The sequence below is a fragment of the Syngnathus scovelli genome, chromosome 13, assembly GCF_024217435.2.
Source record: "Syngnathus scovelli strain Florida chromosome 13, RoL_Ssco_1.2, whole genome shotgun sequence".
Lineage (NCBI taxonomy): Eukaryota > Metazoa > Chordata > Actinopteri > Syngnathiformes > Syngnathidae > Syngnathus > Syngnathus scovelli.
Window position 1 is genome coordinate 10,009,904 of NC_090859.1, and position 25,340 is coordinate 10,035,243.

Genomic DNA, 25,340 nt, shown 5'->3' on the forward strand with positions numbered 1-25,340 from the left:
GAATAGGCCTGATGTGAAATAAAAGTGGTTATCTACAAGTTTTGTCTTTCCATTTCTAATACCTTGGAGACAGGGCTGGAACAGGAGTTGCAAAATAAAAACTGTGGACCAAGTCATTTTGAGCTGTAGAGAGAATAGCATAAGAGTCACACAAGCAACAGGCTCGTTCTCATAAAACAAAAACAAAAAAAAAACAAAAAAACTTTAAGCTCATTGAAGGAATGAGGTCGAAATACAAAAAGTCCTGCCTCGCTACAAAAACAGATATGCTCAAACCTCATTGAATAAAGTACATAAGCAGACAAGTATATTCACATATTAAATAAATAAAAGAAACATTTGAAGCATATAATTATACCTACACACCAAATCAATAAAGAAGACATAACTAGACATTTTTGATAAGTGGTGATGAGAAAGGTTTTTATAACTTTATGATCTGATATATATATTTCTGAGGACTTTGAAATAACAAATGACTTTTGATATATTGCCTAAATAGCTTAATGACCCTTAAGGAACTGTGGAATGCATGCCTGATGTTTTTTCTCTGAATCATGGACACGGCCAGAGTCGTCTTGACCGTTCAGTACTTGATTGTATCTTATGTTTTGACTAATGCTAGACGCCAGTTTTTGATTACTACTGAACGCTCTGCACAGAGGGAAATAGTTTGCCTAACAAAGAAAAGATACGGTTGAATGCGGTACGACAGTGTATGTCCAAGATTGGAGAAGAATGTTCACAGGAAGGTCACGTGGAGATAAAACCAGTGGGTGCCAGAAGGAGCCACCCGAGAACTCGGCCAAAGATGATCGCCAAGGCCGAGAGACGGGATGGAAGACAACAGCCCCCTCCACACACACACACACACACCAACAGCCCCCCACCAACACACCGAATCGCCCATAACCAGCACCACTCCCATGGAAGCAGACTCTCCTTCGAACTTGCCCCACCCCGAAGACTCATCGCCCATCAATCCCAGCCCACAATGTGCTACTGAATATAAAACTTATCTAACAACCTTGGACTTTGCCTTTTCTGAATGGAGACTTTCCGCTCTTGAAGGGCCCAGCGCTGTATTGTACTTTCCTGAAAACAGAGCTTTTTGAACAATAATTGTGATTGAATTCAACCAATCTGTCTAAGTCTAATTTCTGCTTCAGTGTCTTTGCATTTTCCTAAATCTGAAGAAATCAAACGAGCACGCAGTGAGTAAATTGGATAACAGGTGATTGACAAAGGCTTTTGCCGTGAGGCGCAGATAACGCGCTCCCTAAATTGTGGACAAAATCCAACATCATATAAAAATAAGATCATTTGAATAAAATTAAAAATCTAAAATTTTAGATCATTTATTTACTCTTTATTGCAATATATTGGAAAATTGTATTCAGGAAAATATACATTGTCTGTACTCAAGTGTTTTTAAGTAAAATATTTTTTACAAAGGTAAAAACTCACCATTTAGAGTCAAATCGGTATTCGGTTTAATCTCTAAATCTACACCTACATTTACTTGTATTTCGGATATAAATCAATCAATCAAGCAAGCAAGCAACAATTCTTAATTCTCCTACCTTGTGTGTCAACTTGTCTTCTGTGTGACTCTGAGTGCAAGTCATTTATAGCACGTTCCACGCCCATAGTCAATGTTTTGCAAGTGACATTAAACGGACAATGTGTAATTTGTGCAACCAGTCAGTAAAGCAAACTGACCTTCTGAATCCTGAGTCCAAATCATTTATCGCACGGTCCACACCCATAGTTGTCATAATTGCGGTGACGTCTTTTGAAAGGCAAGCGGAATAGGTTAACGTTAGAGAGGAAAGACGTCTAAACAACTGCCTTGCTCGAACACAGGGTAAGTATATACATTTACATTCCAAGGTCAAAAATGTAAGATGTTTTAAGGCGCGTCGTGTTTTATTGTTTGCGTTTTGAAGTATTTTCAATACCCGTACAGTTAGGTGGGGCTAGCACTCTGAAAGTCGCTCAGAAGTTAAACATGTCATTTGGAAAATGAAGAACGGACGTCAAACTAAGATAATTCCGAGTCATACAAGAGTTTGACAGAATTCAGAATTGCATTTTAAGTACAGTAAATGAGCACGTAACCAACCCACTTTGTTCCCCCCATTCCAGGTCAGCTGTAACGTCGTCAGCATGGGTTTTATTCTCTCCAAATCAATGGACGCAAACTTGACGAAGCAGCAAGAGTTTATGTTGCATAATTCGAGGCTCCAGGTGAGTTCTGTTGCAACGGCAATTATAGTCAGATTAAACAGCCAATGTGTAACCTGTGCAACCAGTCAGTCAAGCAAACTGACATTTTTTCCATGCCCGGCGCTAACCTAGCAGCACTGAATATCTGATGTAGCTATTTCATAACATCATGGAGAAAGGATTCCCTTTATTAAATAGTCTCAACTGAGGACGGGTTCGAATGACATTTGTCAAGTTATTTTGGGCTTCTATTGCTCTGAATTCACTTAACCTGTTTTGTTATTGTGTGGTTTTCCTATCGCAATTTATGCTTACATAGAAGTTAATTTTTAATTGACAACACTCAGATTGGACTGAGCAATAATTATAATAACACAATAAACAAAATGACAACATTTTCCATTAACTTAGCAGCCCTGAATATCTGACGTAGCTATTTCTGTTGTTTTGTTATTGTGTGGTTTTCCTACTACATTCCCTGCACATTTAGAAGTATTGCTGTATTTTGATTCATGGCTTTAATTCGTCCAGATACAGATGACAAATATTGTGGACCCCCACAACAATAGATGAAGATGATGGTGCAAAATTGTATATTTGCTTTAGTTCAGGATAGTGTAGCACAGAACATCAGAACAAGTGCAGTTTGTTATTTATTATATATTTAATGTAAATGCCAAAAGCTGCCTTACTTGAGTAGAATTACAGATATGTGCCCTCATAAAGTCGCTACTAGAACAAAGTCCATTCAGGAAAAACTGTTGAAAGATATAACAATGTTTTTGTTGACAACACTCAGATTGGACTGAGCAATAATGATAATAACACAGCAAACAAAATGACAAAACTTAATTTAGCAGCCCCAAATAAAAAAAATGGAAAACTGTTATTTTCTGACCTGATATTAAATAAAGCTTGATCTTGATCCTTGGAATCGCACATGATAAACTGGATTGCGTTCATGTGATAAGATACAACTTTAAATGAATTATAAAAATGGTAAAGCTATCGTTGAATAAAACCTGCCCAAAAGAAATCGGCATTTCTTATTTTCCAATGAGTGACCCTAATTTATTGGCACCATAATTGAAAATATGGAAAACCATATAGAGGGCGTGCTGACTTTGTGTGGGCAGGTAGATGGCGCCATCGAGTAACATTTTGGACCTTTTATATAAACCTCCAGTAGGGGTCAGCAATCCCTTAGAAAAAGATCTACGTACTTGCTCTTGCACAAAATACTCCAATTATATGTCTAAATTACAGCAATTGCTGTTCATTTAACCATCCATCTTTTCTCACAATAATCATCAACAATGATTTGGAAAGGTTAGAAACAATTTATTTTTCTAAGTGCATTCATTTTCCAGTGATAACGTTCACATCATTCCCAGGAAATCAAAATGATCCATTACTAGCGGGCTGGTTTTAGAACCAGCCCTTACACAAGTCTGAATACAATACTAAACAGATGATTACTTTCAGGTCCCATGTCTTTAAGAGTGAGATTAAATTTTACAAATACACCTTTATGAATATGCCCTGGTATACAGGAGCCATATTTAAATAGTGCAACTATATTACCCTTACAAAGATAACATTGTTAAAGAAGTTGAGGCTGGAGTATTTTAAATCTTAGTATTATTCTAAGAATTGCTTTTTTAATGGTGGCTTAAAAAAAAAAATCAAATCAATTTTTTTTCAGTAAAATAAGACTATTTTTTTAATGTTGCGGTAAAATAGCTAAAACTAAAATAGAGATCAATCATTTGTTTTTAGACAAAAAAAAATGTAACAGATATGCTACGACACTACAGTTATTTCTGTGTTTCTCACTGACAAAAAACTTTCAGTGATCTCATTGTGCGTGTGAACAGTTCAATTAAATACTGACTATTTTTCACATCTGTCTGTTCTTTACCTTACTGAATGTAGCTGCATTGAAGTACCTAAAAAAAAACAGTTACTACAGTCCTTCAACACTATGTAGGATTCTAGTAAAAGTGAAGTTCACAATTTAAAAAAAAAAATATTGTGAGGTGTGTATATTGTGACATTAGGGCTAACGGAAGTTCAAGAACTGACAAAAACAAAACAAAAGCAGTGGGTCTAGAATCAAACCCAGAGGTACACCGCAACTAATTTCTGTACCTTATTTTTGCATGGCCAGCCACACAATTTGTTAGGTTTCACAGAAACGGAAAAAAAACCGTACAGTTTTATCAATCGTGTACTTTTGGAGGTTCCTCTGTGAAAATAAATAAATAACTACATCAGTCAACGCGACCAAGATCGCCTTTTTAACCTTGAACTCTTGGCTAAAATGTCACAAGTACACCGTCTTCCTCATCCTGCACGATCTGGGGCCCTCGAGGAATTGTCTTCCTCTGATGTCTGGCGGTAAAGCCTGGAGACCATCAAGCGGACGCTCACTAGAAACAAGGACAAGATCCGTTTTCCAGCATTGTCATGATGGCAACAAATGCAACTTGGGAATTTTACTGACGAGGCAATTCCTGTATGAGCACATGAGATGACAAAGTCTATTTATAACTTTGATATTTACCATTGGCCAGAAAGCAAAGTGTGGAGAGTCTCTTGCCAAGAGGAAGAAATGGAAAGAAGGTGTACCTGAGTATTTGTACTTGCTAGTTTTGGTTATGTAGATTTACTTTCTGGGTATTCCGGTGATTTTTGTTTCTGTTTGTTTTAGATTAAGCGTTACAAGTCTTTCTGTAATTTTCTGTCGACCGTTTGTCATCGTTTTTTTGTCGCATTCAAGTTCAATTGTGGGCCCAGTTATGAAATTTCACTGTATGACATTCACTTGTAAATGTCTTTTGATTTTTGCTAAAGTGTTTTAAATGTTGTCATTCCTATTATTATTAGTTTTTAAATTGTGTTATTTTTTTCTTATTATTTTGGAAAGCTACTTTTGTTTTCTTCTGCTTTGGTTTTGAATATCGAGCTGTTTGCAAATGCTGTTTTTTTAGGTGCTTTTGGTTGTTTGAAGCACATTGAGTGGCATTTTGTATGAATTATGCTACCTGTGTATTCTAAATTAAATCAGTTACCCTCAGTAAAAATAGAATTGGCTTCTTCCTCTTTTTGCTTCCATGATATCTTTTGTTCTTTCCTGGAGTGACCTGTTAGATGGATACACAAAACACTGAGTGACACCAAAAAAACAAAACATGAACAAACAAGTTTTCTTTCAATACCTTTTTGCCACCAGAGAATTAGCACTATGAGGAGGACAATCGTAAATACTATTACGATACATGCGCCAATTACTACTGCATTGTTTGTGTTTTCCTTCGGTTTCTGGGTTTCATCTATTTAAAAAGAAGAAGTGAAAAACAAAGAATCGTGATTTTTCAGGGGACGATTTTCATGTGAGTTGTCACAATAGAAACAATGGAACATACTGTCAGTTCATTATCATGGTTCTTCCCCATAATTTTTCTGATTCATGTCTTGAGTCACAATTTGGAATTTCCAGAAACACTATTCGAATCCAACCCCTGGGGATTTTCATGGTTGAGAGTCCCGTAATATATCGTATTCATTTCAGATTATTTGAAATGAGAATTGTTTGATTGAAATGTACGTGTTTATTCACGCCCTTAAGGGGGGGATGCTACGCTTTACTTTTCATTATTTCTATTATTAGTTTTATTATTTTCTTAATGTATTGAGTGCCCACTACCCCATATTTGAAAATTTTAGAAGTGCCTGCTCACCTGGGATAAGAAAGGTTGCGGAGGAGGATCTACTATCAAAGCGGCAGGTGTAGTTGTTTTTCTGCGATGATCCCACCTGTATCCCAGATGTGATTCTGTAGAGGCCCTCCTCTGTCGTCACGACGCTGGTACTGGCGTTGAGCTTTCGCCCGTGACCATCCTCCCAAGCCACCGTAGACATCGGGTAGCCCTCGGATTGGCAGGTTAACACGAGCTTGCCTCCGGTTACCGTCTTGGAAATGGTTTTTGTGACTGTTTTATAAGGTGCTGCAAAAAATGGGATTAGGCACATTATCTCAACAAAATGGTTGACTCCACAAAATGCCTGTCCCCCTAATTGAAGTGGAAATTACAAACTCAAATAAGTCTTGTTGACTACACCGCCTGAAACATCATGCAGAAACAATCACATTCTTGCAATGATGTCAAAGTCAACAGGTAAGCAGAGCTGCATTGAGTTTTGTCAAACACAGAGATTAGCATTAGCATCTACTAAGCGCCACATTCCAAATTGCTAAAGAGCAGCAAGATATTGCGTTTGGTTGATACTTTTATTGACTTTATGGGAGATTTTGTAGATGACACCTGCGAGCTAGCTCACATGCCCTATAGCTACAACCCCTGTCGTCATGGTAACCAAATCCAAATTCCAAAAAGGAGTTGCTTACCAGTAACAGATAATTTAATCTCTTTATAGTCAGCCCCGTTCCTCGTCCGCACCACACACTGGTATCTTCCCGAGTCGTTGATGCGAAGCCTGGACACCTGTCGCAGGAGTGCAGTACAAAACTGTTTGTCTATATGTGCTCCAGCACCATGTTTAGATGAAAATCACATAAGAACCTGACCTGCAGTATGGCCCGGCCATCTTTAATTTCCTCGGTGAGAAGCCTGGCCCGACCCTTAAAGTCCGGATGCTGGGAAGAATCTTCCTCCAGCCCGCTTTCTAGGCGGGACACCAAGCGCGGCAAATCCCTGGACCTCCAGTACCAAGCCACCATCAAGTCCTCATAGGGATGCGGTGACAAAGGGTAGAAGTGGCAGCCCATTAGCACTTCTCCTCCCATTTGGGCACTGTATGAGACTCGTTCGGCATCAGCGGTTAACAAGACTGTTGGAAAGTAGGCGAGAGACAAAATTGAATAGGCCTGATGTGAAATAAAAGTGGTTATCTACAAGTTTTGTCTTTCCATTTCTAATACCTTGGAGACAGGGCTGGAACAGGAGTTGCAAAATAAAAACTGTGGACCAAGTCATTTTGAGCTGTAGAGAGAATAGCATAAGAGTCACACAAGCAACAGGCTCGTTCTCATAAAACAAAAACAAAAAAAAAACAAAAAAACTTTAAGCTCATTGAAGGAATGAGGTCGAAATACAAAAAGTCCTGCCTCGCTACAAAAACAGATATGCTCAAACCTCATTGAATAAAGTACATAAGCAGACAAGTATATTCACATATTAAATAAATAAAAGAAACATTTGAAGCATATAATTATACCTACACACCAAATCAATAAAGAAGACATAACTAGACATTTTTGATAAGTGGTGATGAGAAAGGTTTTTATAACTTTATGATCTGATATATATATTTCTGAGGACTTTGAAATAACAAATGACTTTTGATATATTGCCTAAATAGCTTAATGACCCTTAAGGAACTGTGGAATGCATGCCTGATGTTTTTTCTCTGAATCATGGACACGGCCAGAGTCGTCTTGACCGTTCAGTACTTGATTGTATCTTATGTTTTGACTAATGCTAGACGCCAGTTTTTGATTACTACTGAACGCTCTGCACAGAGGGAAATAGTTTGCCTAACAAAGAAAAGATACGGTTGAATGCGGTACGACAGTGTATGTCCAAGATTGGAGAAGAATGTTCACAGGAAGGTCACGTGGAGATAAAACCAGTGGGTGCCAGAAGGAGCCACCCGAGAACTCGGCCAAAGATGATCGCCAAGGCCGAGAGACGGGATGGAAGACAACAGCCCCCTCCACACACACACACACACACCAACAGCCCCCCACCAACACACCGAATCGCCCATAACCAGCACCACTCCCATGGAAGCAGACTCTCCTTCGAACTTGCCCCACCCCGAAGACTCATCGCCCATCAATCCCAGCCCACAATGTGCTACTGAATATAAAACTTATCTAACAACCTTGGACTTTGCCTTTTCTGAATGGAGACTTTCCGCTCTTGAAGGGCCCAGCGCTGTATTGTACTTTCCTGAAAACAGAGCTTTTTGAACAATAATTGTGATTGAATTCAACCAATCTGTCTAAGTCTAATTTCTGCTTCAGTGTCTTTGCATTTTCCTAAATCTGAAGAAATCAAACGAGCACGCAGTGAGTAAATTGGATAACAGGTGATTGACAAAGGCTTTTGCCGTGAGGCGCAGATAACGCGCTCCCTAAATTGTGGACAAAATCCAACATCATATAAAAATAAGATCATTTGAATAAAATTAAAAATCTAAAATTTTAGATCATTTATTTACTCTTTATTGCAATATATTGGAAAATTGTATTCAGGAAAATATACATTGTCTGTACTCAAGTGTTTTTAAGTAAAATATTTTTTACAAAGGTAAAAACTCACCATTTAGAGTCAAATCGGTATTCGGTTTAATCTCTAAATCTACACCTACATTTACTTGTATTTCGGATATAAATCAATCAATCAAGCAAGCAAGCAACAATTCTTAATTCTCCTACCTTGTGTGTCAACTTGTCTTCTGTGTGACTCTGAGTGCAAGTCATTTATAGCACGTTCCACGCCCATAGTCAATGTTTTGCAAGTGACATTAAACGGACAATGTGTAATTTGTGCAACCAGTCAGTAAAGCAAACTGACCTTCTGAATCCTGAGTCCAAATCATTTATCGCACGGTCCACACCCATAGTTGTCATAATTGCGGTGACGTCTTTTGAAAGGCAAGCGGAATAGGTTAACGTTAGAGAGGAAAGACGTCTAAACAACTGCCTTGCTCGAACACAGGGTAAGTATATACATTTACATTCCAAGGTCAAAAATGTAAGATGTTTTAAGGCGCGTCGTGTTTTATTGTTTGCGTTTTGAAGTATTTTCAATACCCGTACAGTTAGGTGGGACTAGCACTCTGAAAGTCGCTCAGAAGTTAAACATGTCATTTGGAAAATGAAGAACGGACGTCAAACTAAGATAATTCCGAGTCATACAAGAGTTTGACAGAATTCAGAATTGCATTTTAAGTACAGTAAATGAGCACGTAACCACCCCACTTTGTTCCCCCCATTCCAGGTCAGCTGTAACGTCGTCAGCATGGGTTTTATTCTCTCCAAATCAATGGACGCAAACTTGACTAAGCAGCAAGAGTTTATGTTGCATAATTCGAGGCTCCAGGTGAGATCTGTTGCAATGGCAATTATAGTAAGATTAAACAGCCAACGTGTAACCTGTGCAACCAGTCAGTCAAGCAAACTGACATTTTTCTCCATGCTCCATGCAGTTAACCTAGCAGCACTGAATATCTGATGTAGCTATTTCATGACATCATGGAGAAAGGATTCCCTTTATTAAATAGTCTCAACTGAGGGCGGTTTCGAATGACATTTGGGCTGCTGTTGCTGCAAATACACTTAACCTGTTTTGTTATTGTGTGGTTTTCCTATCGCAATTTATGCTTACATAGAAGTTAATTTTTAATTGACAACACTCAGATTGGACTGAGCAACAATGATAATAACACAATAAACAAAATGACAACATTTTCCATTAACTTAGCAGCCCTGAATATCTGACGTAGCTATTTCTGTTGTTTTGTTATTGTGTGGTTTTCCTACTGCAATTTATCCTTATATGGAAGTTAACTGTAAAAGTTTGAAAACATTCCCTGCACATTTAGAAGTATTGCTGTATTTTGATTCATGGCTTTAATTCGTCCAGATACAGATGACAAATATTGTGGACCCCCACAACAATAGATTAAGATGATGGTGCAAAATTGTATATTTGCTTTAGTTCACAATAGTGTAGCACAGAACATCAAAACAAGTGCAGTTTGTTATTGATTATATATTTAATGTAAATGCCAAAAGCTGCCTTACTTGAGTAGAATTACAGATATGTGCCCTCATAAAGTCGCTACTAGAACAAAGTCCATTCAGGAAAAACTGTTGAAAGATATAACAATGTTTTTGTTGACAACACTCAGATTGGACTGAGCAATAATGATAATAACACAGCAAACAAAATGAAAAAACTTAATTTAGCAGCCCCAAATAAAAAAAATGGAAAACAGTTATTTTCTGACCTGATATTAAATAAAGCTTGATCTTGATCCTTGGAATCGCACATGATAAACTGGATTGCGTTCATGTGATAAGATACAACTTTAAATGCATTATGAAAATAGTAAAGCTATCGTTGAATAAAACCTGCCCCCAAAAAATCTGCATTTCTTATTTTCCAATGAGTGACCCTAATTTATTGGCACCATAATTGAAAATATGGAAAACCATATAGAGGGCGTGCTGACTTTGTGTGGGCAGGTAGATGGCGCCATCTAGTAACATTTTGGACCTTTTATATAAACCTCCAGTAGGGGTCAGCAATCCCTTAGAAAAAGATCTATGTACTTGCTCTTGCACAAAATACTCCAATTATATGTCTAAATTACAGCAATTGCTGTTCATTTAACCATCCATCTTTTCTCACAATAATCATCAACAATGATTTGGAAAGGTTAGAAACAATTTATTTTTCTAAGTGCATTCATTTTCCAGTGATAATGTTCACATCATTCCCAGGAAATCAAAATGATCCATTACTGGTTTTAGAACCAGCCCTTACACAAGTCTGAATACGATACTAAACAGATGATTACTTTCAGGTCCCATGTCTTTAAGAGTGAAATTAAATTTTACAAATACACCATTATGAATATGCCCTGGTATACAGGAGCCATATTTAAATAGTGCTACTATATTACCCTTACAAAGATAACATTGTTAAAGAGGTTGAGGCTGGAGTATTTTAAATCTTGGTATTATTCTAAGAGTTGCTTTTTTAATGGTGGCTTTTTAAAAAAAAAAAAGTTTTTTTCAGTAAAATAATGAATGTTGCGGTAAAATAGCTAAAACTAAAATAGAGATCAATCATTTCTTTTTAGACAAAAAATGTAACAGATATGCCACGACACTACAGTTATTTCTGTGTTTCTCACTGACAAAAAACTTTCAGTGATCTCATTGTGCATGTGAATTAAATACTGACTATTTCTCACATCTGTCTGTTCGCATTGAATGACCTAAAAGAAAACTGTTAATACAGTCCGGTGCCTTCAACACTATGTAGGATTCTAGTAAAAGTAAAGTTCACTATTCAAAAAAATATATTGTGAGGTGTGTATATTGTGACATTAGTGCTAATGGAAGTTCAAGAACTGACAAAAACAAAACAAAAGCAGTGGGTCTAGAATCAAACCCAGAGGTACACCACAACTAATTTCTGTACCTTATTTTTGCATGGCCAGCCACACAATTTGTTAGGTTTCACAGAAACGAAAAAAAACCGTACAGTTTTATCAATCGTGTACTTTTGGAGGTTCCTCTGTGAAAATAAATAAATAACTACATCAGTCAACGCGACCAAGATCGCCTTTTTAACCTTGAACTCTTGGCTAAAATGTCACAAGTACACCGTCTTCCTCATCCTGCACGATCTGGGGCCCTCGAGGAATTGTCTTCCTCTGATGTCTGGCGGTAAAGCCTGGAGACCATCAAGCGGACGCTCACTAGAAACAAGGACAAGATCCGTTTTCCAGCATTGTCATGATGGCAACAAATGCAACTTGGGAATTTTACTGACGAGGCAATTCCTGCATGAGCACATGAGATGACAAAGTCTATTTATAACTTTGATATTTACCATTGGCCAGAAAGCAAAGTGTGGAGAGTCTCTTGCCAAGAGGAAGAAATGGAAAGAAGGTGTACCCGAGTATTTGTACTTGCTAGTTTTGGCTATGTAGATTTACTTTCTGGGTATTCCGGTGATTTTTGTTTCTGTTTGTTTTAGATTAAGCGTTACAAGTCTTTCTGTAATTTTCTGTTGACCGTTTGTCATCGTTTTTTTGTCGCATTCAAGTTCAATTGTGGGCCCAGTTATGAAATTTCACTGTATGACATTCACTTGTAAATGTCTTTTGATTTTTGCCAAGTGTTTTAAATGTTGTCATTCCTATTATTATTAGTTTTTAAATTGTGTTATTTTTTTCTTATTATTTTGGAAAAGCTACTTTTGTTTTCTTCTGCTTTGGTTTTGAATATCGAGCTGTTTGCAAAGGCCTTTTTTTTTTTAGGTGCTTTTGGTTGTTTGAAGCACATTGAGTGGCATTTTGTATGAATTATGCTACCTGTATATTCTAAATTAAATCAGTTACCCTCAGTAAAAATAGAATTGGCTTCTTCCTCTTTTTGCTTCCATGATATCTTTTGTTCTTTCCTGGAGTGACCTGTTAGATGGATACACAAAACACTGAGTGACACCAAAAAAAAAAACATGAACAAACAAGTTTTCTTTCAATACCTTTTTGCCACCAGAGAATTAGCACTATGAGGAGGACAATCGTAAATACTATTACGATACAAGTGCTAATTAGTACTGCAGTGTTTGTGTTTTCCTTCGGTTTCTGGGTTTCATCTATTTAAAAAGAAGAAGTGAAAAACAAAGAATCGTGATTTTTTCAGGGGATGATTTTCATGTGAGTTGTCGCAATAAAAACAATGGAACATACTGTCAGTTCATTATCATGGTTCTTCCCCATAATTTTTCTGATTCATGTCTTGAGTCACAATTTGGAATTTCCAGAAACACTATTCAAATCCAACCCCTGGGGATTTTCATGGTTGAGAGTCCCGTAATATATCGTATTCATTTCAGATTATTTGAAATGAGAATTGTTTGATTGAAATGTACGTGTTTATTCACGCCCTTAAGGGGGGGATACTACGCTTTACTTTTCATTATTTCTATTATTAGTTTTATTATTTTCTTAATGTATTGAGTGCCCACTACCCCATATTTGAACATTTTAGAAGTGCCTGCTCACCTGGGATAAGAAAAGTTGCGGAGGAGGATCTACTATCAAAGCGGCAGGTGTAGTTGTTTTTCTGCGATGATCCCACCTGTATCCCAGATGTGATTCTGTAGAGGCCCTCCTCTGTCGTCACGACGCTGGTACTGGCGTTGAGCTTTCGCCCGTGACCATCCTCCCAAGCCACCGTAGACATCGGGTAGCCCTCGGATTGGCAGGTTAACACGAGCTTGCCTCCGGTTACCGTCTTGGAAATGGTTTTTGTGACTGTTTTATAAGGTGCTGCAAAAAATGGGATTAGGCACATTACCTCAACAAAATGGTTGACTCCACAAAATGCCTGTCCCCCTAATTGAAGTGAAAATTACAAACTCAAATAAGTCTTGTTGACTACACTGCCTAAAACATCATGCAGAAACAATCACATTCTTGCAATGATGTCAAAGTCAACAGGTAAGCAGAGCTGCATTGAGTTTTGTCGAACACAGAGATTAGCATTAGCATCTACTAAGCGCCACATTCCAAATTGCTAAAGAGCAGCAAGATATTGCGTTTGGTTGATACTTTTATTGACTTTATGGGAGATTTTGTAGATGACACCTGCGAGCTCAGTGCCCTAGTATCGCTACAACCCCTGTCATCATGGTAACCAAATCCAAATTCCAAAAAGGAGTTGCTTACCAGTAACAGATAATTTAATCTCTTTATAGTCAGCCCCGTTCCTCGTCCGCACCACACACTGGTATCTTCCCGAGTCGTTGATGCGAAGCCTGGACACCTGTCGCAGGAGTGCAGTACAAAACTGTTTGTCTATATGTGCTCCAGCACCATGTTTAGATGAAAATCACATAAGAACCTGACCTGCAGTATGGCCCGGCCATCTTTAATTTCCTCGGTGAGAAGCCTGGCCCGACCCTTAAAGTCCGGATGCTGGGAAGAATCTTCCTCCAGCCCGCTTTCTAGGCGGGACACCAAGCGGGGCAAATCCCTCGACCTCCAGTACCAAGCCACCATCAAGTCCTCATAGGGATGCGGTGACAAAGGGTAGAAGTGGCAGCCCATTAGCACTTCTCCTCCCATTTGGGCACTGTATGAGACTCGTTCGGCATCAGCGGTTAACAAGACTGTTGGAAAGTAGGCGAGAGATAAAATTTAAAGGGGCCTGCTGTGAAATAAAAGTGTTTTTCTGCAAGTTTTGTCTTTCCATTTCTAATACCTTGGAGACAGGGCTGGAACAGGAGTTGCAAAATAAAAACTGTGGACCAAGTCATTTAGAGCTGTAGAGAGAATAGCATAAGTGTCACACAAGCAACAGGCTCGTTCTCATAGAAAAAAACAACTTTTAGCTCATATAAAAATAAGAGCATTTGAATAAAATTAAAAATCTAAAACTTTTGATTTTATTCTTCACTGCAATATATTGAAAAATTGTATTCAGGAAAATATACATTGTCTGTACTCAAGTGTGTTTAAGTAAAAATATTTTTTACAAAGGTAAAAACACCATTTAGAGACAAATTGGTATTTAATTTGATCTCCAAACTACACCTACACTTACCGTAATTTCCGGACTATAAGCCGCGACTTTTTTCCAAAATTTTGAACCCTGCGGCTTATAGTCAGGTGCGGCTTATATAAGATTTTTTCGTGATTTTTGTGATGACTTGATCACTTTTATACACTCGTAAAAAGGCTGTGGACCACTGTTGTGCGGTATCTTGAAGAAAAAAACAACAAAAATACTATTTTAAAACACTACTATGGCTGCTGCTTATTCTGGCTGTGTTGTTTGTGACTATTATGAGCTTTAGTAGGAATGCACACTAGGTGACCTGCGTCAAAGGGCTCTAAACCCTTTCTCTTACTCTGCCATTGTATTGAAGCCCAATCAATCAGCATTTAAATTCAATTCTTCTGAAATTTTGTTCACCAAAAACAAGTTGTAATGAATGTGAACTTTTAATGCATTTCATTCAGAAGGTTACTTTGAACCCTGAGGCTTAAATGGCGGCGCGGCATATTTATGGATTTTTACGGCTTTCTGTGTACTGTCTTTCTTTGTAAAAAACTCATGTGCACGTGCGGCTTATAGTCCGGTGCGGCTTATGTAAGAAAAAAACTAAAACATCCCTGAATTTTAGCTGGTGCGGCTTATAGTCCGGTGCGGCTTATAGTCCAGAAATTACGGTACTTGTAATTCAAATATCAATCAATCACATTTGCTTGAAGTTCAAGTAGTACAATATACATTGTCTGTACTCAAGTGTGTTTACGTAAAAATATTTTTTTACAAAGGTAAAAACACCATTTAGAGACAAATTGGTATTTAATTTGATCTCCAAACTACACCTACATTTACTTGTAATTCAAATATCAATCAATCACATTTGCTTGAAGTTCAAGTCGTACAATATACATTGTCTGTACTCAAGTGTGTTTAAGTAAAAATATTTTTTTACAAAGGTAAAAACACCATTTAGAGACAAATTGGTATTTAATTTGATCTCCAAACTACACTTACATTTACTTGTAATTCAAATATCAATCAATCACATTTGCTTGAAGTTCAAGTAGTACAATATACATTGTCTGTACTCAAGTGTGTTTAAGTAAAAATATTTTTTTACAAAGGTAAAAACACCATTTAAAGTCAAATTGGTATTTAATTTGATCTCCAAACTACACTTACATTTACTTGTAGTTCAAATATCAATCAATCAAGCAAGCAAGCAATTCTCCTACCTTGTGTGTCAACTTCTCTTCTGTGTGACTCTGAGTGAGTCCTTCCTGATCCTAAGTCATTTACCGCACACACGTTCCACACCCACAGTTGTCACACAAGTGACGTCGTTTTATTTTTTTAAATGCCCCGTCATGGCGACAATCTTATTTTTTATTTTGAAAGGCAAGCGGAATAGGTTAACGTCAGAGAGGAAAGACGCCTAAACAACTGCCTTGCTCGAACACAGGGTAAGTATATACATTTACATTCCAAGGTCAAAAATGTAAGATGTTTTAAGGCGCGTCGTGTTTTATTGTTTGCGTTTTGAAGTATTTTCAATACCCGTACAGTTAGGTGGGGCTAGCACTCTGAAAGTCGCTCGGAAGTTAAACATGTCATTTGGAAAATGAAGAACGGACGTCACGCTAGGAAATTCCGAGTCATACAAGAGTTTGACAGAATTGCATTTTAAGTACATCAAATGAGCACGTAACCACCCCACTTTTCCCCCCCGTTCCAGGTCAGCTGTAACGTCGTCAGTATGGGTTTTATTCTCTCCAAATCAATGGACGCAAACTTGACGAAGCAGCAAGAGTTTATGTTGCATAATTCGAGGCTCCAGGTGAGATTTGTTGCTATGGCAGTTATAATAAGATGAAACAACCAACGTGTAACCTGTGCAACCAGTCAGTCAAGCAAACTGACATTTTTTCCATGCCCGGCGCCAACGTAAACAGGAAATATTGAATTAGAAAAATATTTGTTTCCAAACCTGTTGCCACTCTTCTATTTTCAAATTTTTTGAGCCTAGAAATATTCTCAAAAAAATCCTGGCACAACACCAAATAAAATTATCATATAATCTTGATGAATAGATTCCAGTGAACCCCCACAACAATAGATTAAAATGATGGTGCAAAATTGTTTATTTGCTTTAGTTCACAATAGTTTAGCACAGAACATCAAATTAAGTGTAGTTTGTTATTGATTATACATTTAATGTAAATGCCAAAAGCTGCCTTACTTAAGTTGAATTACAGAGATATGTGCCCTCATAAAGTCGCTACTAGAACAAAGTACATTCAGGAAAAACTGTTGAAAGATATAACAATGTTTTTGTTGACAACACTCAGATTGGACTGAGGAATAATGATAATAACACAGCAAACAAAATGACAAAACTTAATTTAGCAGCACCAAATAAAAAAATGGAAAACTGTTATTTTCTGACCTGATATTTGAAGCATTCCACCTCCGACCCTCCTTGTGTGGAGTTTCCATGTTCTCCCTGCGCCCGCGTGGGTTTTCTGCGGGCATTCCGATTTGCTCCCACATTCCAAAAACATGCTTGGTAGGCTAATTGAGCACTCCAAATTGCCCCTCGGTGTTAGTGCGAGCGCGGATGGTTGTTTGTCTCAGTGTGCCTTGGGATTGGCTGGCAACCGGTTCAGGATGTCTGCCGCCTACTGCCCGATGACTGCTGGGATAGGCTCCAGCACACCCTTGACCAGGAAAAAGTGCAACTGTTGAAAAATATAACAATATTTTTGTTGACAACTCTTAGATTGGACTAAACAATAACGATAATAACACAACAAAATGACAAAAAAATCCATTAACCTAGCAGCACTGAATATCTGGTGTAGCTATTTCATGACGTCATGGAGAAAGGATTCCCTTTATTAAATTGTATCACCTGAGGGCGGTTTTGAATGACATTTGTCAAGTTATTTTGGGTTTCTGTTGCTATAAATACACTTAACCTGTTGTTTTGTTATTGTGTGGTTTTCCTATCGCAATTTATGCTTACGTAGAAGTTAATTTTTAATTGACAACACTCAGATTGGACTGAGCAATAATGATAATAACACAATAAACAAAATGGCAACATTTTCCATTAACTTAGCAGCCCTGAATATCTGACGTAGCTATTCCATGACGTCATGGAGAAAGGATTCCCTTTTTTAAATAGTATCACCTGGGGGCGGTGTCGAATGACGTTTGTCAAGTTATTTTGGGCTTCTGTTGCTATAAATACACTTAACCTGTTGTATTGTTTTTGTGTGTTTTTCCCACCACAATTTATGCTTATTTGGAAGTTAATTGTAAAAATTTGAAAACATTCCCCGCACATTTAGAAGTATTGCTGTATTTTGATTCATGGATTTAATTCGTTCAGATTCAGATAACAAATATTCCTGTCGTGACTTTTTTTTCTCTAAAATTCCTTTTGGGGCGTCATTTACTGGGATTATTGATGGCTACAAACGCCATCGCAGGTGTTAATTTTTCAACACGATAACATTATGTTGTTATTTTTTTTTCTACCGTCATTTTCTCCTTTCAGCCCAGCTGTACACTTAGTAAATGAAGACTAATCTTTTTCTTTGGTTGCTGAATATGTGGCCAGATTTTTCATTTCTCAGGAATCTGCATATGCAGCTGGCCACCAACCGATACTTTGAGGCGTGGAAGTTTCAATATGACTCTGACCACCACCTTCAGTTTCATTGTGACGTGGAAGTTTCAATACGACATTGGTGACTCACTTGATGACAATGATTTATTGTTAAAGTTCAAGAGGGGGAAACACAGTCCATAGCGGGACTGACACATTATCATTTTGTGTCCCATTTAATCAAATTTTGCCATTGTGGTTGTTCCTTTCATTTTGCCTGAAAATACCAAAACTGTTTTTTTTTAAAACAAATATTACAGTCATTTATTTTCATCCCCCATTCCGTTAAGATACATTTTCACAACTTTTTATTTTAGTTTCAATTTGTGACTTAGTGTATTTTGTAAAAACCCCGTGTGGCGTCAAAAGCCCCCATGAAAATAATTGGTGAATAATTTAACATTTTCCCTCTGCACAAGAAGTTGAAACAGCATGCTTCCTGAAAGTGCTGTAAAAGAAAGTATCGCTTGATTGTGTGTATTATCTCAAGTGCAGTTTTAGCGAATATTAACTCACCTTTGACGTAATCGCGGCTGAAACGTTCTGATTTCGGACCATTGTTTTCCTGCCCGCTGCACACCGCAATCGGTCACAATAGGAGGCTGATGTTTGCATTAGCATTTTTTATATTAACGGTATTTATGCAAAGCGAACCGGTAATGTTCACTAGTCAAAAACAAACTTTGCCTCAAACCAAATAGAAAGAAAAATGGTAACCTGGTAATAATCATAAATTGAGCCTTTACTCCATTTCACATGTAATCTAAATGTCCACTGGCATGTGTTGTGTTTTCACAGCTGGAGCGTCAGATGATGCTACAGAACCAGATGAGGGAGCGACAGATGGCCATGCAAATCGCCCGCTCCAGAGAATTCGTCAAGTACTTTGGCACATTTTTCGTCGTGGCCTCCGCCGGCCTAACCCTGGGGTGACTTTCACACGGCACCTGCGTTTTCGCAGCTTTGCGTTTTATCCAGTGGCCTTTTGCTGCTGTTGCCGTCATGCGGTCCCAAAATGTCATTTTTTACAACTCGCTAGCTTTTACCACCAATAACAGCAAAACGCTCTGGCGGTTGGCAAATCCGGTGCAGTCACAGGTGAAAATCAATGTCTTTTTTTTTTCCTTATCCAGTGCCCTAAAAAGTAAGAAACCAGCCTTGTTGGCGCCCATCTTGCCACTCAGCTTTGTATTTGTCTATCAAATGGACGGCGCCTATGGAACACTTATTTATCGAATTCGAGGTAAGGTTGGTTCCATTTGTTTACTCATCCAAGTTATATTTTGTAAGACTTCCTTCCGTCGCTTTTTAGGGGAAGCCGAAAGTATCATGGTGTCTGAAAAAGAGCGTCTGGACTTGCCTCACGGGACGCCGACCTTCGATAGCATGGAGAAGGCCCGACGCGCTAAAAGCAACCTGGCCTCCTTCTTGGAGAGATAATAATCTGGTCCTCCAGAAAGACAGTCCAATGGTAAAACCGTCCGTTCGCGCTTGTTACCTACTGCTGGTCTTGGGTAAATAATTTTTTTTTTTAATGCTATGTGATACGTTGCCTTTCGCTACTGATTTTCATGAACGAAAATGAAATTAGCAGCAAATAACCCAAGTGCTAAACGTTGTTTTGCGTTGAAGATTCATCAGGTGAACATCATAAACTTTAAACATAACTTTATTAAAAGTGCCTTTGGTGCACCTTTTTATTCATACTCGCGAGATTGTACTTTGGGGCATCTAAATAAATTAGACCAAGATGGAAGACTGAATGTATTTCAATTTAATGATGAGTTTACCTTTTTGAATCGTAATATATAAACAAATAACTTATTTTCAATGGAAAATTAAACGGCATCCTTATCAACAATTTAACGTGATAAAACGCCGTGCGGTGTGGACGCGGAAGTAAGGCCCAGCGCCACTTGAACGCAAGTGTTCACAACCCACACTTTCAATAATACTTCAAGCACAACGAAATACATCCCCAGTGCGTCAATTGTTAGCCGTCAAAGTGACGCATTTATGTGTGTGAGAAAGGAGGAGGGAGAGGGCGGGGGGCGACTCCACAGGTTAAGCAGAGCACTATAAAAGATGGGCTCCATTCCCGAGAACACCAATCAAGCTCCTTTAGAGATTTCTATGGAAGCCGATCAGCTGCTGTGACAGCTCGAGTGCCAAAGTGTTGCGAAGCATGTTTTTGAGATTTGCGATTTGCGTGTTGGCGCTGGTAGCGTGCGCCGACGGTAGCGTGCAGGGTCAAAGTATCAGCAGAGCGCTGTTCCTGCCCAGAGACTACGGAGTCAAGCTTTGTGGGAGGGAGTTCATACGAGCTGTCATTTTCACCTGCGGAGGCTCACGCTGGAAGAGACTCGACAATGCAGAAGATGGTAAGTGGACATGGATTTTTTTTTTTTTTCATACTATTTATTTGAAAAGTTTTTTTTCAACTTTTTTTTAAATGATATATTTACTTGGAAAGACATTTTTATTGGGTGATTTTTTTTAAATACATGATGCAACAAAAAAAAATAATGCAGCAATGTTTTTCATTGGATAGAGTAAAAAATGAATGAACTTTAGCTTCAATTATCACCCACAAAAAACAGTTTAAAAATCATCGTCAAAAACTGTATCATTTTTATCTTTTACAATAGTCTTGCTTCGGCTACATGTCTGAGGAACCCCTGCAAATTTTTCCAACCCACTACTGGGTCCCACTAGTTGAGAATAACTAGTCTATTTTATGTAGTACTCATGTCTACTGAAAATCATGTTGCATTTTAAACCTTTCAGATTTTTTCCCCAAGGCGACTTGTGTTAAACAAAAATGAGTGAAAATATGGGATATTAAAATATATATATATTGTCCACTAGATGGCACTACTGGCACTCCCTTTCAAAATTTGTCATTACTACCAGCTTTTTTTTTTTTGCAAAGCTAAACCTATAGCCACGGTCGTTTCAGCACCATAGATAGCTCCCCCTATAGCACTATACTGTAACGACAATAAAATGCATCAAATGTTGAATGGTCTCTTTTTTTTTTCCTTCAGATTCCTTTCAATGGAGACCCCACAGTGACATCACAAACCTTCTCCCCAAGCGTACCTCCTCCACCTTCTTTTCACTTTTCAATGCCGCTTCAAGCACCAGTGACAAAGACCGCTCGTCCATTATTTTGGAGGAACCCCTGAAAGAAGGTTGGCCTGAAAACAGCGGGAGGAGACGAAGGCACTTTTCTCAGGGTGTGGCAGGCGTTTGCTGCAGCGAAGGCTGCACTAAGAACGATATAGGACGATTGTGTTGAGGGGTACTTTGTTGTCATGTTAATATCTCATAACAAATTTGTCAGATTTTGTTTTAAAAAAAAAAGCCATGTAAAATGCATTTGTGTTCATATCATGTCTGACTGACTATAATAAACAGTGACATTTATTTAAAGAGGGACTCTAACACTCTTATTATTTTATTTAGGTGTGCAAAATAAATAACTTTGTTGCCAATACAGTTAATATAATACCAGGAATGACTTTTATTCAATTTGAATAGTAAAAGTTTTTATCAAAATGTTTTTTTTCACATGTAAATGTACATCTGTGTTGCAAAGTCATCAAAACGGCTGCTGTGAAATTCCTCCAATGCTCTTTTATACAAACAATTTCAAAACATATCAACAGACTGCAATGTGACTTCTATAATTCAAAGTCTTCATATAAAAAAAATATATACAAACCCTTGATCGACTTCGAGGTAATATCAGCCATCCCAAACGTATTTTCTTCAAACACGCTATTAAATTCTACTCCTTCTTGAATTCTAAATGAGAACATACTTGTGAAGAGTTATTGCAAATAATTACCACAAATAAATGTATTCTAGATTCTCTGTACTATTTTGCTTCTACCAAACAGGTCAGGTGGAGTTGTACATTTGATCGTGTCATGAAAGTTGATTAAAACTACAACTCAAGTTGAAGTACAGTACAAAAAAAAGTCAACACTATAAATGCAGAGTTATGATACAAACACATATAGACATACAATATATATACAAATATATTAAAAAAAGAACTGCTTAAAAAATATATATATAATAAATGTACAAAACCAAGGTAATCGAGAATGTTTTTTTTTGGAATCGGGCGTAGTGTTTCAAAAAGTCCCCACATCATTTGTGATTTGCCTTGGTGTGATAGGAAATCGTATCTGTGAATACGCCTCATGTGTCCAAGTTGTCTCGGGCCATCTCCACGCTGTGGATCAGCATTTTGAAAGTGGGCCTCTCTCCCGGGTCACCGCTCCAGCACTCGCTCATCATCTGGTGCATCTGACAAAATCAAAGTGGTTTTACTCACTGAACGGTTACACTCGCCATTTGTGTTTAATCACGATATTGTATTAGTGCTAAAGTGAGGAAGCTAATTTTGTGAGCTGTGGAGGTAAGTTGGTGCCCCCGGACACCTTTAAACCATCTCCAGTGAGTATAAAAAGTCTACACACCCCTAGTCAATTTCCAGATCTTTTTTATATATATAAAAAAAAATACAACCAAGATGAAATATTTTAAAATTCACCTGCCACCATTAATGTGACCCGTGAACAACTCAATTGAATTAAAAAATAAATAAATAAATAAATAATAAAAAAAAAGGGTGGGGGTGAAAGTTGTTAGTGCTGACCTCTTTCGGGCAATTTTCAGGCACAGGTAAGCGATAGCCTTGTTTCAGCAGGTCGATCAAATGATAAACAATCATCTGTCCTTGTTTATCATTTCCCATCTGCTCCATAAATACCTGAAACAAAAGTAAACAACATAGTCATGATTATTAAGAGCCACTTAAGTCAATCACAGCAGCCAAATTATTATGAAGGACTTTCCGGCTTTTAATGAGCATTCAATCAAAGAGAAGTGAGAAGTTACCGCGGGTGGGCTGTTGCCTTTGTCACAGTAGGTAAAAAGTTCATATAGGACCACGCCAAAACTCCAAACATCTGACGCCACGGAAAATTTGCTCTCTGTGAGTGACTCTGGAGAATACCTGTAAAAACAAAACATTAATCAAATATGGTATGTTGAGGTTTGACACAATCGGGGTCCTGCTTACCAAAAAATGGGGCTTTCTCCAGGCTCCCTTACGGTGTAGTACTCTTTGTCTTGGGGGAGCACTTTGGTCAGGCCAAAGTCACCAATCTTGACCTGCGTGTCGCTCTCAACTAGAATATTTCGAGTGGCCAGGTCTCTGTGGATGTAGCGCTTTGTGGCCAGGTAGTCCATACCCTGGAACGATCATATTACGTTTCAATACAAGGGTGGAAATATCGACTTGTTGCTAATCAAAACAGCAGCACCGACGCATGCCAGCAGAAATGATTTGCAGTTTCATTTCACAAAAATACTGCATTTAGTTTTCCCACACTAATTTGTGGTTTACTGCTTGCAATTTTTTAGCCAGTTTGCTATTTATACGCTCTATCTGCAATGCCGTAAAATACCAAAAGATGACGCCAAATTCCTAGAGCGGCTGTTAATTACAAAAAAATACTTCATAGGAAACTCAAAGCCTGGAGGACTCGCTTGTAAGATTACGTTCAAATATGAAAGTGTTTTGTAATTATAGTTGTGGTTTATGTATGGTTTAAATGATTAATATAGGCAATGATAAATATGCTTTGTCATATGTTGTCTTGTCACCTTGCAAATCTGCAGCGAGTAAAGAAGCAGCTTCTTGAAATCAAAGTGGACTTTGTTTTTGAGGAGATAATCCCTCAAACTGCCATAGGGAAGATACTCCATGATCAGGCGTAGGTTCTTCCTGCCTGTAAGAAGAAGTATTAAATTGAAATATGCAGCTGGGAAAATTAGCTTTAGCCGTGTCCTCATTTGTTTGTGAAAAAATTCATTGGCTAGTTGTTCATACCTGCGCTGTAGCACACTCCTTTATATTTGACAATGTTCTCGTGATGGAGAGACTTGAGGATCTCGATTTCACGCTCAAAGTCCCTGATGTGCTCGGCCGTGCTGTGCTGGAGTTTCTTTACCGCCACCACCTCCCCCGTGCTATCCTGCAGTGGGTCGTAACGGCACATCTCCACGCTGCCGAAATTCCCCTGCAAGGAAGAAGAAGGTTCAAATCTGCTTCGTGAACCAGTTTTTAACTCCTCTAGACGGCACTCTCTACTCAACGTTGCCATCTAGAGGAGTCAAAAAATACAACTGGTTCATGAAGCAAATATGAAGCTTCATTTTCCCACCACTAGTTGACAGACAAGTGTCAATGTTGACGTGTGTGTCTCACTTTGCCTAGCTGTTTGAGGAAGATGAGGTGGCGCTCCTCAAACTGAGCAGGTTCTTGGCACTCGGAGGCCCACGGGAAGCCAACGCCTCGCGTTTTGGCAGGCACCATGTCGCTCTCCACCAGCAGCTCGTAATCTGCCCCACAAGATGTGTAAGCCAATAAGGGCCTACAAGATGTGACGAGAACGAGCCCGGTTCCGGTTCCTACCCGGCGTGAAGAGACTGTTCAGGTCTCGGATGACCGCTCTGAAGGAGGGTCGGACTGAAGGCTCGTAGTCCATACAGCTGTTAATCAGATTGGCCAGCTCGGTCCATTTGGGAGCTGGCAGCTGGTGTCTGTCCTCGTAGAACATTAGCTTCTGTGGAGGAGGAGATGTGTTAAGTGGGTTCCTAATATTTTGCATTTTTTCTCACCTTGCAGCAGTCCAGGGCACAGAGTGGTTTATCTCCACCGCTGCAGATCTCCCACAGAGTGGTACCAAAGCCCCACTTGTCCGTGGCCAAACTCAGATTTTGCTGGCTTTCGATGCATTCGGGGGGCACCCACGGGATCCGCTCCACCAGAACTGTAAGTCAAAAAGCCGAGACAAATGTTGAGAGCAATGTTTGCTGCTGTGTGAGTGTGAAGTTGAGATTCCAAGACCTTCTTTGGGCAATACGGTGATACCGATGCCAGGGTCGCTAAGCTTGATGAAAGGCAAACTTCCCGTCTTCCGGTCCTCCTTTCGGATCACCAGAACGTTCTTAGCACAAACATTCCCGTGGACTATGTTCTTGTCCTCCTGCGGGCGTGAATGACAAATTCTTACTTTGTCACCG

At 38.6% G+C, this 25,340-nt stretch overlaps 6 protein-coding genes across 32 annotated transcripts in view; 2 read left to right on the forward strand and 4 right to left on the reverse strand.

Moving 5' to 3' along the window:
• The window catches only part of LOC125980102 (programmed cell death 1 ligand 1-like), a 12,934-nt gene extending 11,218 nt beyond the window's left edge, over positions 1–1,716 (reverse strand). For 2 of the 6 annotated variants that reach the window (XM_049739146.2, XM_068652764.1), the window contains exons 1-3: positions 1,584–1,716; positions 1,028–1,095; positions 63–123 (exon numbers count right to left, since the gene is read on the reverse strand). In XM_049739146.2, the coding sequence (XP_049595103.1) occupies positions 63–123; positions 1,028–1,095; positions 1,584–1,650 (196 nt within the window). In that variant the 5' untranslated portion in view covers positions 1,651–1,716. The remainder of the gene's footprint in view (positions 1–62; positions 124–1,027; positions 1,096–1,583) is intronic. The other 4 variants (XM_049739149.2, XM_049739148.2, XM_068652765.1 and 1 more) reach the window with 3 other exon arrangements.
• The window catches only part of plgrkt (plasminogen receptor, C-terminal lysine transmembrane protein), a 25,660-nt gene extending 4,955 nt beyond the window's left edge, over positions 1–20,705 (forward strand). The window contains exons 1-6 of one of the 4 annotated variants that reach the window (XM_068652783.1): positions 8,943–8,979; positions 9,261–9,362; positions 16,296–16,397; positions 19,032–19,162; positions 19,367–19,476; positions 19,546–19,989. In XM_068652783.1, the coding sequence (XP_068508884.1) occupies positions 9,282–9,362; positions 16,296–16,397; positions 19,032–19,162; positions 19,367–19,476; positions 19,546–19,673 (552 nt within the window). In that variant the 5' untranslated portion in view covers positions 8,943–8,979; positions 9,261–9,281 and the 3' untranslated portion in view covers positions 19,674–19,989. Of the gene's footprint in view, positions 1–2,148; positions 2,251–8,942; positions 8,980–9,260; positions 9,363–11,655; positions 13,301–15,888; positions 16,024–16,295; positions 16,398–19,031; positions 19,163–19,366; positions 19,477–19,545; positions 19,990–20,516 lie in introns of those variants that run through there. The other 3 variants (XM_049739201.2, XM_049739205.2, XM_068652784.1) reach the window with 3 other exon arrangements.
• On the reverse strand, positions 3,550–9,372 carry LOC125980103 (programmed cell death 1 ligand 1). Of its 14 annotated transcripts, none has more exons than XM_068652769.1 (9): positions 9,242–9,372; positions 8,835–8,904; positions 8,140–8,207; positions 7,175–7,235; positions 6,821–7,083; positions 6,641–6,737; positions 5,973–6,239; positions 5,304–5,564; positions 3,550–4,661 (listed from the first exon to the last, which is right to left on the reverse strand). In XM_068652769.1, the coding sequence occupies exons 2-9, from the start codon at positions 8,857–8,859 to the stop codon at positions 4,576–4,578; spliced, it is 1,128 nt and encodes a 375-aa protein (XP_068508870.1). In that variant the 5' UTR covers positions 8,860–8,904; positions 9,242–9,372; the 3' UTR covers positions 3,550–4,575. The 14 variants fall into 14 exon arrangements, with proteins under 14 accessions (XP_068508870.1, XP_068508869.1, XP_049595107.1 ...); XM_068652768.1 differs by having other exon boundaries at positions 8,140–8,219; XM_049739150.1 differs by lacking the exons at positions 8,835–8,904; positions 9,242–9,372 and adding an exon at positions 8,696–8,828 and having other exon boundaries at positions 5,304–5,375; positions 5,451–5,564.
• On the reverse strand, positions 9,951–15,876 carry LOC125980118 (programmed cell death 1 ligand 1). Of its 6 annotated transcripts, none has more exons than XR_011087969.1 (7): positions 15,796–15,876; positions 14,270–14,330; positions 13,915–14,177; positions 13,735–13,831; positions 13,145–13,335; positions 12,546–12,659; positions 9,951–12,471 (listed from the first exon to the last, which is right to left on the reverse strand). XR_011087969.1 is itself a non-coding variant. In XM_049739178.2 (7 exons), the coding sequence occupies exons 2-7, from the start codon at positions 14,322–14,324 to the stop codon at positions 11,752–11,754; spliced, it is 681 nt and encodes a 226-aa protein (XP_049595135.1). In that variant the 5' UTR covers positions 14,325–14,330; positions 15,796–15,876; the 3' UTR covers positions 9,951–11,751. The 6 variants fall into 6 exon arrangements, 5 of the variants coding, with proteins under 5 accessions (XP_049595135.1, XP_068508881.1, XP_049595137.1 ...); XM_049739178.2 differs by lacking the exon at positions 12,546–12,659 and having other exon boundaries at positions 9,951–11,754; positions 12,400–12,471; XM_068652780.1 differs by having other exon boundaries at positions 13,069–13,335.
• On the forward strand, positions 20,141–23,266 carry rln1 (relaxin 1). The gene is made up of 2 exons (XM_049739256.2): positions 20,141–20,614; positions 21,281–23,266. Exons 1-2 carry the CDS (start codon positions 20,419–20,421, stop codon positions 21,532–21,534), a joined length of 450 nt encoding a protein of 149 aa, XP_049595213.1. The 5' UTR covers positions 20,141–20,418; the 3' UTR covers positions 21,535–23,266.
• Positions 21,814–25,340, reverse strand: part of jak2a (Janus kinase 2a) — a 7,941-nt gene continuing 4,414 nt past the window's right edge. The window contains exons 14-23 of the mRNA XM_049738986.2: positions 25,165–25,303; positions 24,936–25,087; positions 24,730–24,880; positions 24,523–24,656; positions 24,145–24,334; positions 23,919–24,043; positions 23,332–23,504; positions 23,148–23,265; positions 22,906–23,019; positions 21,814–22,553 (exon numbers count right to left, since the gene is read on the reverse strand). Coding sequence (XP_049594943.2) covers positions 22,446–22,553; positions 22,906–23,019; positions 23,148–23,265; positions 23,332–23,504; positions 23,919–24,043; positions 24,145–24,334; positions 24,523–24,656; positions 24,730–24,880; positions 24,936–25,087; positions 25,165–25,303 — 1,404 coding nt within the window. The 3' untranslated portion in view covers positions 21,814–22,445. The remainder of the gene's footprint in view (positions 22,554–22,905; positions 23,020–23,147; positions 23,266–23,331; positions 23,505–23,918; positions 24,044–24,144; positions 24,335–24,522; positions 24,657–24,729; positions 24,881–24,935; positions 25,088–25,164; positions 25,304–25,340) is intronic.

Coding starts and splice junctions, on each gene's coding strand:
- LOC125980103 (XM_068652767.1), bottom strand. CDS start 8,762: ATGGGCGTGGAACGTGCTATAAATGACTTGCACTCAGAGTCACACAGA. Junction 7,236..8,139: donor CAGAAAAGGCAAAGTCCAAG/GTTGTTAGATAA, acceptor TTCTCTCTACAG/CTCAAAATGACTTGGTCCAC. Junction 6,738..6,820: donor ATGGCCGGGCCATACTGCAG/GTCAGGTTCTTA, acceptor CTCCTGCGACAG/GTGTCCAGGCTTCGCATCAA.
- LOC125980118 (XM_068652780.1), bottom strand. CDS start 14,324: ATGACTTGGTCCACAGTTTTTATTTTGCAACTCCTGTTCCAGCCCTGT. Junction 14,178..14,269: donor GTTCCAGCCCTGTCTCCAAG/GTATTAGAAATG, acceptor ACTTTCCAACAG/TCTTGTTAACCGCTGATGCC. Junction 12,660..13,068: donor CGCAACTTTTCTTATCCCAG/GTGAGCAGGCAC, acceptor CTTTTTAAATAG/ATGAAACCCAGAAACCGAAG.
- rln1 (XM_049739256.2), top strand. CDS start 20,419: ATGTTTTTGAGATTTGCGATTTGCGTGTTGGCGCTGGTAGCGTGCGCC. Junction 20,615..21,280: donor ACTCGACAATGCAGAAGATG/GTAAGTGGACAT, acceptor TTTTTCCTTCAG/ATTCCTTTCAATGGAGACCC.